The sequence below is a fragment of the Cyprinus carpio genome, chromosome B7, assembly GCF_018340385.1.
Source record: "Cyprinus carpio isolate SPL01 chromosome B7, ASM1834038v1, whole genome shotgun sequence".
NCBI lineage: Eukaryota > Metazoa > Chordata > Actinopteri > Cypriniformes > Cyprinidae > Cyprinus > Cyprinus carpio.
Genome location: NC_056603.1, coordinates 3154381 through 3167701, shown reverse-complemented (window position 1 = coordinate 3167701; position 13321 = coordinate 3154381). Strand labels below are relative to the sequence as shown.

Genomic DNA, 13321 nt, shown 5'->3' with positions numbered 1-13321 from the left:
GCCGTTATCTTTCTAGTTTATTTAGTTTTAGTACTTAATGTTAAACTGAACCAAAATCAGAGTTGCTTTTTTTTTTCTTTTTCTTTTTTTTTGCAAACAACAGAATTAAAATAATGTATTATTTATAAAACCAAAAGCATACCATTGTGTGTTTTACGGCTGATCTGGACTGATTTCAAACCGGAACAAATGTCATCCTCCTGCTCATAAGAAAAGATAGGGTTAGGGTTAAAGAGTTCAAATATACAACGAATTTCTATTTTAAAAAAAAAAGCCATTTAAGTCTACATAAAATGCCATTTTCAACTTATTGTACTTTCACCGTGTGATGGAAATGGTGAATAAACACTGGTTAAAAACCCAAAACGAAAGTAAACTGTACCAGCTGCTTCAGAACACCATAGACGGCCTCATTGAGTCCCTGTCTGTGCATCTGAAAGATCTTCTCAGTCACATGAACACAGTCTGAAAGCATGAGACGGCCAGGTGAGAACGTGTGGAGGCGCTGCCAACTCAGCCATCCTGCTGCTAAATTTACCACCTTTTCACACTACCCTACAAACTATTCTTCCAAAAGCACCTAGCAACACATCTAGCATTTCTTTTTAATTTGTTGGGCAACTATCAGCAACATTTGATAAGTGATGACACAAAAAGAGGAAACCAAAGAGTACACACATAATTAATATTAACAGAATAAAGTAATAGTTGAATAACTGTTCATTTATGATGCACCTTGTTTGTACCTGGGACTGTTGATCAGTCCGTACACTGTAAGAAAAATATCTCGAAAAGTGGAAAAGGTACATAACTATTATCTGTTATCCAATCATTTAAAATGCAGTTAAAAAAACACAATACGTAATATTTCTCTTTATTTTAACAGTAGATCGCGGCCTATTTTAGACTGCTTGAAACTATATTTGTTCAGAATGTGGAGTTTTTACCTAGTTCCAAGCTAAAACCCGTAAACTGTTCAAAAAATATGTTGATTGTTCAATGTTGTATTTTATCTTAAAAAAAAATAATATTATTTTATGACAACCATCTAAAATGAAACTATACAACAACTTATTTTTGCTGAGACAATTTGGGGTTGTAATTATGGCATCATGGACATCACAGCATCATTTTATTCAACAGATCAGCGTCGCTTCAGCAGCGTTAGATCCTCATGGAGTCTCACCGAGGACGCGACGGTCTGCTGCTGGGATCCTGATGCCAGCACTCAGTCATGAGCCGCACCATATCTTCCAGACCTTTAACCCCGCGGTGTTTGGAGGTCAGGTCAGGTCTGTCCCCCTGAGGGATCCGGAAGCGCACCAGATTTGGACAGAGCGCCTGCGGGACAGACCGGAGTGAGACGTGCTGCGGACGCCAGTCAGAGAGCGCTGAGGGACACTTACCTTCATACGGCTCATTCCGGTTGACCATGGACCACAGCAGAACGCCGTAACGGCAGAGCAGACCGGACACACTTCATTACACACTACACCTCATGTTTGGATCGTTTGCGTTTGTGAACTTCATGTGTGCCACTTGGATAAATATTCTGTGTTTCACATTGAAAATATGCTCAAACTCGCGAGCGTGAAGTCTGCCGTTCTTTGGAATACAGCAGAGTCACAGTTTTCTTGACCGCATCCGTGATTTTTAAGATGTAAGAGTATATTTAGTTTCTTTAATTTTATTTATTTGATTGATCTCTGAGATGAGATTATGCAATATATCGGACCAGAGTACGTGAGATTGCTTTATTGGACACGGAGCGAGTAAAGCTGAAAAAAATTTTATGTGCACTCGCACTGTCATTTATTTTATTTTATTCATTTATTTTCCAGGTTGTTAAATATCATTTAAGAGACATAACCACTTGTAACACCTTTTGCATTCAGGCAAGTAAAAAAAAAAAAAAAAAAAACAAAACAATAAATGTTTTTTATTGCATGAAAAAAAAAAAAACATTGCAATCTATTTCATAGAATTTCAGATTATAAATGTTTAATTTTTTTTAAATAAATTAAGCGTTATAACCATTTAAACCATTTTTTTACACTTTCTGGCCATTTCTTTCCTTAAAAAAAAGAAAAGAAAAAGAAATTGATACTTTTATCAATCAAGGACGCAATAAAAAATATTTTGATTTGTTTTATTTTGAAAAAAATCTGTATAGTAACCCAGAAACCAAATAATTGAACAGCATTTATTTGAAATATAAATCTTTTGTAACATTTTAAATGTTTTTGAGCTTTCTATTCATCTGTGAATCCTGGAAAATAAAATGCATCATGGTTTCCACAAAAATATTGTGCAGCACAACTGTTTTCAACATTAATAATAATCAGAAATGTTGAGCAGCATATTAGAATGATTTCTGAAGATCATGTGACACTGAAGACTGGAGTAATGATGCTGAAAATACAGCTGCACATCACAGAAATAAATTACAGTTTAACAGAGATTCACACAGAAAACAGCTGTTTTTAAAATTAGAATAATATTTAACAATTTTACTGTGCTTGTGATCAAATACATGCAGCCTCTGTGAGGTTAAAAACATTAAGAACCCTGCTTCAGTATTTGGGTTGTTTCTGTGGTCACCTGTAGACGTCAGTGGCTTTGCAGGCTTTGTAGTTGAGCGACCTGCAGCGCTTGGAGGCAATGTAGCTCAGTGTTCCTCCATCATCATCGTCTTTATCGCTGGAGCATCTAGAAACGCTTCGAGCCACTCGAGACAGACCGAAATCTGTGAGCTGCAGGAAAAAACAGAGCAAGGGTTAATTAAAGTCAGAATGCATTTTGCCTGTTTCACCACTCAAAGGGCACTGACAATCGTGCAATAAGCTGATATGGACAACAGATTTCATATTACACTGGTTGGCCATCAACAGTGACATCCTGAATTTAACGACAGTTTAAACGTTTTTTTTTTTAGGTGTACTGTCCCTTTAAGACAGTTAAACGCTCACATTAAGCTCTCAGCCCCCATTTCTTCAAGAAAGGTCAAAAGGTCTTCATTTCCTGGAGGAGTCTGTTTACACGTCTTTGTCTCGAGACCTGTCATGTGAGAGTCTGTCTGAAGCTGGAGGGGTTTCTCCCGCTGAAGGAGTGATTTACACTCGCTCTTTGTTTTAAAGCAGTGTTAAATCAGCAGATGTGGAGGAGACACCACAGCGGAGGGTTTAACGGCTCATGCACACGGGGAATTTCCCCGCTTTACTGTGTCCCACACTGAGCAAGCGAAGCAGCGTCAGACACTGAAAGAGCGCAGGTCCACGCAGGAAACAAGGACAGTGTGGTTTAACAGTAGCTACAATAACATGCAACCACAGAATCTATTAATAATCAAACCCGACAGCCTTCATCTAAACGTGTGAATTAAATAATGTGACCTGAAGTACATTTCGATCCAACTGAAAAGAGCGGAGTATGTGAGCTGAAAGAATTCATCTGATCCATATAAAGCACTTCATCTCCACAGATGATTTCAGCATTTAATATCATCACATACACTCAGAAATTATATTTACGGTTTTGATTCAATAATGAAGAAAAATAATGGCAGAAATCATAACTCCTACTTTTACAGTAGAATGCACTTCTAAAAGTAGCAGTCGTAATAATAATAATCTATTCAAAATGTTTTTAGAGGGATATCACATGTTTTTATCGGTTTTTGCTTTAATTTAATCAGTAAACCTCTGCTGTGCAGCGATTGTTGCCAATTGTTCAAATTTAATTACAAATAAGAGGATTACTTAAATGGTTAACAACCAAATTAATGTGTTTGATATTAAAGCAGAATCCATAACAATTAAAACTGACAGCTCAGGATTTATTTTATTTTTTACTATTGTAAAGAAATTATATAATAAATTAAATTAGTGCTGTCAAACGATTAATCGCATCCAAAATAAAAGTTTTTGTTTATGTAATATATGTGTGTGTACTGTGTATATCTATTATGTTTATATAATTACACACACATACAGTATATATTTTAAGAATATTTACATATGTATGTGTATATATATATATATATATATATATATATATCTATATCTATATGTGTGTGTGTGTGTGTGTGTGTGTGTGTGTGTGTGTGTGTGTGTATATATATATATATATATATATATATATATATTATATATATATATATATATAGTATATATTTAATATAGATATAAAAATATTTTTCTGAAATATGTACATGAAAAAATATGTAACCACGATTAATTGTTGACAGCAGTAATTTAAAATATTAAATGGTTTAATTAAATTAATTGATGAGGACACCTTTTGTTCGATTATTAAAACTAAATGAACAATTAAGACTCTGGACTGGCCTTGGCTCTGAGGGCTGTCGTCCAGCAGCACGTTGCTGGGCTTGAGGTCCAGATGCAGGAGCGGAGGGGACAGATGATGGAGGAAGTTCATGCCCAGGCCGATCTCGTGCGCCATGCGGAAGGTCAGAGGCCACGGCGGCGGCCCCCCGGTCAGCTTCTGCAGCAGATCAGCCAGCGAACCCTTGGGCATGAACTCCATCACCAGCCCCGACTGCAGCCCCGCGCCGCCCACACGGCCCTCGTACAGACCCAAGATCCTGATCACGTTAGGATTCCCACCCTGGAACATCAGGTGAGCTTCCCTCTGGATGGAGGACGCAGATCTGCTTCATGAGGAGAAGAAACAAACCAGTCGACATCTGAAACCAGCAGATCCACGTACTCAAAGCACCACGGCACTCACAGTTTAAGAGCAATCAGACATTTTTTAATACACACACACACACACATGACCAGAAGAAGAATTTTTATACAGTGAAAAAAACTGTCACTTTGAAACTTTTTGTTTTTCTAACGGCTTGTTTTCTTTAAAACAGCCTCTAACACTACCTTTCTCTGTTCTTAGTCTATTCTATCTACTTGTGTGTACATATACATATATATATATATATATTAGTGCTGTCAAACGATCAGTTGAGATAAATCGCATCCAAAATAAAGGTTTTTGTTATATATGGTGTGTGTACTGTGTATATTTATTATTGTATCTATAAGTACACAAAACATACAGCATATTTTTTAATATAACATGTATTTATATGTATATATTTATATTCATACAATTTATAATATATAGAAATATATTTAATGTATAAACATATTTTTCTTTATATATAAAAATGCATTTTGTAAGTCGCTTGGATACATTTTTGAATAAATGTAAATGGAACAGTTTTCACTTTTAAATTGCTCAAATTTCACAAATAATTACAAAGAAACTGTAAAAAAAAAAAAAAAGTGAAATTTTGACGTAAAAATGACTGAAAAAACTATTTTATTATTATTATTATTTATTTATTTTTATAAAATGTAGTCCAAAATCTGCAAAATCTGTGTTTTATATTGTAAAAATGATTTTTCGAAGTTGTTAAATGAAATAAAGATTATATGGAGTAGGTTTTACAAGAAAATACACTATTTCAGTCTTCATACTAAACAATTTTAAATCCGATTCAAGTTACTTGCTGCCATTATTTATTCAATTTATTAGCAATTTTTGAGTGAAAACTTTTTTTTTCCAGTGCATTTACGAATCGAAAATTACTTTTTTACAGTGAGTGTACTTTTTAAATATAAGACACTCACACATGTCCGTCATTATAGTATGCTATGCACAACACAATGCAATACCAAGAGTGGAAATAAAAGACGAACACACGCGACTGTTTACACACTGGTGTTTGTCCTAATGTTTTGGCTGTCCGTGTGGTTTCACTGTGTTCACGTGACACAGACAACTAACTTCCCAATCTGCCAACATACCCCGAGCTCCCCATTAAACACAATGATCAGAATGAAAGAATGACCCCCTCTCATACTGTTTGAAGGACAAAGTAATGCACTGTAGAATATCAAGGTTGGACTGAGCTGTATAAACTGTGTTATCAAGGTGAATATTTGAGGACGATGTCCAGGTGCTGTAATTACCCGTCTTTTATAATGTAATAACTTGATGGCCACGTCCATCCCCAGGGTCTTGTGCTTCGCCCGGTAGATCTGACCGAACACGCCGGTTCCGACGCTCCTCCAGCCCCGCAGACACTCATCACGGATCACCTCGACCCTGATGCGCACAGATTCGTCCATCTCTCACCGAGGCCTCTCATCTACTCAAACCCGGAGAAAGAACATGTCATATTCCGTCTGACTGCGACCGTTCCTCTGAGTTCCTCGTTAATGGCGACGCTTCCACATCGAGAAGCTCCTTTCACTTCCCCATCAAACAAGAACACCGCCACTGCATCGTTCTCACATTCTGAAATTACACCAGTAATCTCAAATCATATTTATTATGTCAATACGTCTGAGATTATTGCGACACAATGTCAGTCAGTCTAAGAAAAACATGTTCCAAGAACGTTACCATTAAGCCTATCAAACGCTATTTTTGAAAGAACGTTCCAAACGTTCTCTTAAGAGAAAACGTTTTTAAGAGAGTTTCATTTGATCATTTTCAAACATTTACTGAAATATTTTCCGAAGCATCTGAAAACAGCATTTAAAGAAACGTCCATTATAATGTGTATTGTTTGATAACGTTCCTGTTCAAATATTAAATGTTATTTCTGAATGCTGCTGAAAGTTCAAATCATTAGGTTAAATGTTAAAAAAATGGTTATGTTAGAGAAGCATCAATGTTGTTTTTGAACCACTTGAAACGACTATAAACCATAAACATGTTCCATAAACATAAATTTTTCTTCTAATGTTTTGAGAAACGTTATTAAAGACCGGATAACTTCGAAATATTAAAACGGTCCATTACTGGAAGAATGTGGAGAGTTCTGAGAAACATTCTATGTTAGCTATGGTAGCTACATTTTATTGAGTAGGATTTCCAAAATCTCCACCCTTTATTTCGTCACTCATATGTCGACATGTGCTTCAATAAAATCATAAATTCAGTAGTAGACTATATGTTTTAAAAAGATACAATTATAACACATGGTCCCCGTTCAGATAAGTGAAACGGTGTAAGAAAGAAGAATGTAAACAATAGAAAAATACTGCAATAATTAAAATGGATTGGGGTTTTTATATATAGTTTTGCTGTTGCCTTTAAACGGATGTTGCTTTTACGTCAGTGGAAATTCCCACACGATGTGAATGTATCTGACTAAAAAGCCGCAATAATAAAGCGTTCTGCGTTCCTGTTTTTCACTCATTTTCAACTATTATGTTTTATACGTGTTTTTTAATTCGTTTCCGATCAAAGGTCATGTGTGTTTCTGCGTTTTAATGTCGGCAGCTGAATGTGAGCAAAACATTAAAGCGCCTCAGCAGAATCCTCGATGCGCGTTCTTTGCGTTCGTTACGGTAGAAGATCAACGCGAAGTTTCCCTTTGGTTTCATTTTCTCCACAATCATCATTACCAGTCCGAAAATGCGGAGTAACGAGTCTCGCGAAACCACGGATGATTTCTAAACAAGAAGAAGCCTTTTATAAACCGAAGCAGGACTAAAACTAGACTGAATCCGGAGTGAAGCAGAAGAGCGTTCAGATCGCGGTCCGTATTGTGATCGCGAACGCTTCGTAACCCACGAAAAAAAAGCGCCGGTTAAAAGTTCACGCGATTATGGTAAGAACCCAAGTTTGACTGTAGCATCGGTCATATCCTACACATTTCTGTTTTGTTCTGTGTTTTTAATGAGACTTCATTGGAAATCGGTTTCGCCTGGATAATCAGAGGAATTACACTTTTTTAGTCACATGTAGAACATTATGGAAGCAGTTAATTTTGAATCGTTCGGCCGATTTTGATTTGAGAAACACACGAGAATATTACGTAATTAAATATGTGCTAAGAACGTTGCTGGCGTTCCCATTAAGTTTTCGAAAACGTAGCCCTACACAGTGTTTTGATTGTTTTAAACAAGCGTTTTTCTTGTGTTTGAACGTTAGCAGAAATTGGAATGTTCAATATTACTGTTTTCCAAACATTTGGAACTTTGAATGTTCTCTAAACACTTGAAACTTTTAAGTAGTAACGTTTAAAAAAAAAATTAGACGTGCAACTAAAATCGTTCAATGAACGATGCCATGTCTGAGATCGTTCCTGTTTTAAACATTTGTATACCAAACACCCTTTCTTCTGTTACATACACTTGTCAAATCGGTAAAACACTTTATTTAAGGTGTCCTTAATACACGTTACATTCACTGGAAAAATACTGTAGTACATGTATAGTAAATGCTATAGTGTTTTGAAGTGTATTGTACTGTATATATTATAGTATTTACAACACTTTGGTTACTGAAATGCGATAGCATACTGTGGTATTAACAATGCTGGGCAACTGTAATAACTTACTGGTGTATACTTTAGTTTTACTACCTGTAAACTGTAATGTATTGTATAATAATATAACATGTTGAAAAAAAAAAAAAAAAAAAAAATTAGTACAGTATTGGGTTTATAGTAATTTGTTTACTATCTTTCTATAGTTGTTATATCACCACCAGCAAACGATACAATTAACCACAACAAATGAATTCAGGTATTTGTACTATAGTATGGTTCAAAAACCCTATTAGATATCTTACTAGAAAGTTTACTATGGTATTTTTTAATGTGGGATGTACTTATCTTTGATATCAATAAATGAGTGCCATGATTTACATGCAATAATACTCTAAACCAAACCCTAATCTGGACCACTAACCTAGTAAGTATATAGTTATTTAATATATACTCCGTACTGTTAACTGTATAATTCCACTGTAAACAAGGGACACCTTAAAAATAAAGTGTAACCCTCAAATCTCTTTTTGAGAAAAAAAACATTATGGAAACTAGTAATCTTTCTAACGACGTGGCTGATTTTAATTGCAACACACGCATTAGTACTTGACTAAATATGTTCTGCGAAACATTTTTGCTTAACCTTTCTCATTACGTTATAATAGGGTTTTTTGTTTCTTTTTTTTCGGAAGTTCTCTCAAACATGACTGTTTTACACATTTGTCTTGGTGTTTGAACGATCGTGTGAAAATGGAATGTTCAAACCTGACGTCTCCAAGCATTTTATGGGAAACATTACTTTGAATGTTCCTCTAAACCCACCTGAAACTTTTAGTCGTATGGTTAAAAAAAAAAAAAAAAAAAAAAAAAACAACTTAGACGTGCAACTAAAATAAAAAAAACATTCCATGAATGATGGTTAATATTTTTGCGCTAACATTTGAGATGTTATCAAAGACGCATAATTGAATGACAGTCGTTAATATTACTGGAGAACCTAATGTTCTGAGATTGTTCCTGTTTTAAAAATGGTGACACCAGGGGTTTCAAAAAACTTTCTTGGTACATTCACTGCTCAACAATCCTCTTTTGAGAGAAAAGGAACTAACTTGGTGAAACGGCCCAGTTAAATCCTAAACTCAGTATATTTGACATATCTGGAAAATAATAAAATAAATGTAACAAGAATTCCGAGCGGGCAATTAAACATTCTTGAAAGGCCAGAGTTTGTTAATCCTTGGTAGCAAACAAATACAGACAGGTAATATTCAGACTGAATTTCAATCTTGGCTAGGGATATTTTTACATGCTGAACCATAAAGCATGGCCTCTTGTGTTCTCCTACAGTGAGGTGCGTCAATGGCTCTCTCAGTCTCACTCTGACGGCTGTGGATCACAGCGGATGGCGCAGAGGGAGGTACGAGGACGAGTTCACCTGTGAAGGGGGTGTTGAGGGGGGCGTTGCTGGCGCCGCATATTCCAGACTGCTTTCCATCTTGCCTCGGGATAATTTCGTTACAATGCTGAACCATAAGCATGGCTTCATGTTGTACTCCTCCAGTGGAGGTGCGTTCATGGCTCTCTCAAGTTTCATCTGGCCGGTGGGATCCAGCGGATGAGCAGCAGGAGGTCGAGGACCGAGTTCACCTTGTGCCGGTGTGTTGAGGGGGGCGTTGCTGGCGCTGCAGCCCGCGTCGAGCGAGTTCTTGGGGGTTGAAGCTGTTTTTTCTAAAGTTCATTTGTGCTTGAAGCAGTATTTTATAGTACAGGAGCAGGTGTACTATATGAGGCTGTACTACAACCTCTGTACAGATTTTATAGATAGAATGTTTTTAGTTTATATGCGTTTACAGTTCTTGCCTGGATGCACAGGCACTAAAACATTCACAGCCAAAAACAATTTTCTCAGTAAGAAAATAAAAACATGTAGGACAGGCGTTAATCATGAAACATTTTCGCTCCTATCGAACTCACACAAATATCTGAAGATAGTGTGTGCATGAACAAGCTTGATTTTCCACCTCTTTTCTTACTAAGCATGTCGTAATTCCATAGCATATTTCCACATGATTCTAACTTTGTTAGTGAAAACTAGGAAAACAGAAGGTGAGATAGATGTCATACTATTTATGAGATAAAAGAGATATTCACGGACTAAAAGTAATTTTCTGTCTTGTGTTTTGAAAAATATCTAACATCCATAAAAACAAGATGAAAATGGAAGAAAATAACACGGCCATAAAACACATACAAAGATCTGCATAAAAAACCATGATAATGTAACACGAGAACCAAAAACTGATAAACGTAGGAAGATTACTATGGAAAAAAAAACTTAAAAAAAAAAGAAAAAAAAAAAAAGCCGAGCTAAATGTTACCTTAAAGCAAAATGTAGATAATCGTATTTGCATTAAAAGGCCATTAAAAAAAACAGGGATTACCTGAGAGAAAATTAAAGGTAGAAAAAATGCAAGATAATAGGTACTAAAAGTCTAAAATCAATATAATGTAAACAGGAGAATCAAAGGTAAAATTCTTAAAATGCAAGACAAATGTAACATGAAAATCAAAACACACACTGATAAATGCCCAAAATAACCGTCTTACATTAAAAATTCACACATGGTAAGATAATGTACACTAAAAATGCGTTAAAAAGTGCTGCCTGTATCTATTCTCATATTCCTTGACAACTAATAAAAAAGGTGTGCATGCATGGTCCATTTTGTGGATATTTAAGTAAAAAAAAAAAAAAAAAAAAAAAAAAAAATACCTTGTGATTTAGGTGCGTTTTTAAATTCGATCTAATTTTAATCCTCATTTGTAAGGTTATGCACTTTCTTACTGTACCATAGTAATCTGCTGTGGTAGTTAGAGAGCATGTAAGCTCAGCTTCTTTTAATGAATTGTGTGAATAATCTCTCCCGCAGGGGGCATTCTCAAGGCAACTCGTTTCCTGATAACGGGCGCTGGCGACCTGTGGTTGAAAGGCCTATTCCTTAATTACAGACATTGTGGAGAAGTACAGAGCAGCCAGGGACGGCGCTCCGAGACTGGACTCGAATATGGGAGTCCGTAGGGCCTTCAAAGCCATCGTGGAGAGTCTGGAGGAAAGTCAAACATGGACCTGATGGTTGTACCCTTGCTGGTGAAAGAGGTCCTGATGGATTTGGTGAAGCAGTCCGGATGGAACTGCATGCCAAAAAGGGCCCAAGAGGACAATCCGGTTCAAGTCAACGGATCATGGGGCGTTGCAAAGAACTGTGACGAACATGTTTTTGGAAGTACTGGAGGATTCAAATCGTAACGCAGAGAAACTCGCCTTCCCAGCACGCTCGGTATTTCACACAATCCCACCGAATTAAGACGGCACAGTGTTTTCAGCAGCCAATCACTACAATACCGTTCTTCAAACACAATTTGAAGGAATCCCAGAGTCTCAGAACCAGGGATTATATGCCACAGAAACCGAATCCGAGACCGCCCACCGAAGGACGGACGTCTTGTTGTCAACGGGAGCAGAGAAGATTTGACCCCTTCTCACGTTCTTCACTGCCTGGGATTTACCGAGGCATGCGGTTTGCAAAGAAAGCAGTGTAAGACTCGAACCGGCACCAAAAAAGCCTCGCTAGCCTTCGGGTTGACCCAGCAGGCGCAGGGACAAAAGAGCGCGCCAGCGAAACGCCGCAGCGAGTCCCCGAAGTGGCAGGAAGGAATTGGGGGAAGACAGCGAGCTCTTCAGATAGCTAGAGGAAAGTGAAAGGGAAAAAAGAGGAAAGAAACTTTGTCTTGGATGGTTGAAGAAGGCTGAAGCACTTGTTGGCTCAACGAGGAGAGAGAGTAATGGAATTGTGCCAGCAATTTACCTGAAAACTCCCAGCCCACACGACTTGGACTGCTTCATGCCAACGCCAGAAAGACGGACGAGGCCACACCCGGACAAGAATGGTGGCAGCAAAAAAGCGGATCGGAGATTGGCCCAAATTCACTGGCAGATCTCGAAACGCGGAGCAGAAAGTCCGAAATGAGAGAATGCAAAAATAGATGCATCCAAACTCGATGGTGAACATAGCGCAGGCCTTCATCTGTGAGAGGCCCACCGCAGACCAACATAATCCTTGAAACCTTGGACTTGACGTGCAACAAACGATTTCACCCGTGTCGGTCGCCTCCACGGACTGTTGGGTCAGAACCGGGTTTCAGTCGCCCCAGATATCTCCAACAAATTGTTGTGCCCAAACTAACCACAGCGACCAGGCGGGGCATATGTGGTCACAGGGCACACTCAGCGGTTCCTGAGAGGCCTCAGAGAGCCCTTCAAACGCAGTGTCAGACGAGCCTGGTGACCCCACATGCTGCGTCAGATCATCATCGATGGGAGCACCACACATGTTGCATGCACCACACCCCGGTAACACAAATCACAAATTATGCTGCATCTCTCTGTACCGACCGGTCAGGAATGCGCACAGAGCGGGTGTGTTCCCCGGCCCCCTTGACCCTCCCTAACTCACCTCGCACCACCAAAGGATCATAATGCATTTCCCGCGACGTCACTTTCGGCAGTCCCTATATAGTGCTTAAGAGAATAGCAGATTGATCGGAATGTAACACGTAGTGCTGATATCTTTTGGCATTGTCACTTTTTAACTGCGTAAGCCTAGACTTGCTGATTGTGCCATTAAAAATACAGTGACCATGAACAATGCCTTGTCAGCCCTTCCACCCTGACACTTTTTCTTGTTGCCAACCCCAGAAGAGCTGCGTACGCTCACAACGCAGTTTCCGTCAGTACTCACAGAGACGACCCCACTGTTCCTTGAAAGATGCACCAACTGGAAATGTTAGGCAAGATACCAACTCCCGGACCCCCGTGAAGAAAAATAGTACCAAATACTTTCACTATAGATATAACCGTACTTTGACCGCACGCCTGACCTGACCACAGTGCACACCTCGTCTCTATTTTCACACCAGTTTTCTGAAATCCAAATTGTTTAAGAAAAACCGAGA

The 13321-nt window shown here is 38.0% G+C and overlaps 1 protein-coding gene across 1 annotated transcript; it reads right to left on the bottom strand.

The window, feature by feature from the left end:
• Nucleotides 1-2597: 2597 nt before the first annotated feature.
• LOC122138078 (receptor-interacting serine/threonine-protein kinase 3-like) lies at nt 2598-6152 on the bottom strand. Its single transcript, XM_042728882.1, has 3 exons — nt 6016-6152; nt 4336-4672; nt 2598-2753 (listed from the first exon to the last, which is right to left on the bottom strand). The coding sequence occupies exons 1-3, from the start codon at nt 6150-6152 to the stop codon at nt 2598-2600; spliced, it is 630 nt and encodes a 209-aa protein (XP_042584816.1).
• Nucleotides 6153-13321: the final 7169 nt, after the last annotated feature.

Excerpts from the sequence above, each read along its gene's own strand:
- LOC122138078 (XM_042728882.1), bottom strand. The coding sequence starts at position 6,152 with ATGGACGAATCTGTGCGCATCAGGGTCGAGGTGATCCGTGATGAGTGT. Across the intron at positions 4,673-6,015 it reads GGGATGGACGTGGCCATCAA|CAGATCTGCGTCCTCCATCC; the intron begins GTTATTACATTA and ends CTCCTCATGAAG. Across the intron at positions 2,754-4,335 it reads AGAGCCAAGGCCAGTCCAGA|CTCACAGATTTCGGTCTGTC; the intron begins GTCTTAATTGTT and ends TTTTTCCTGCAG.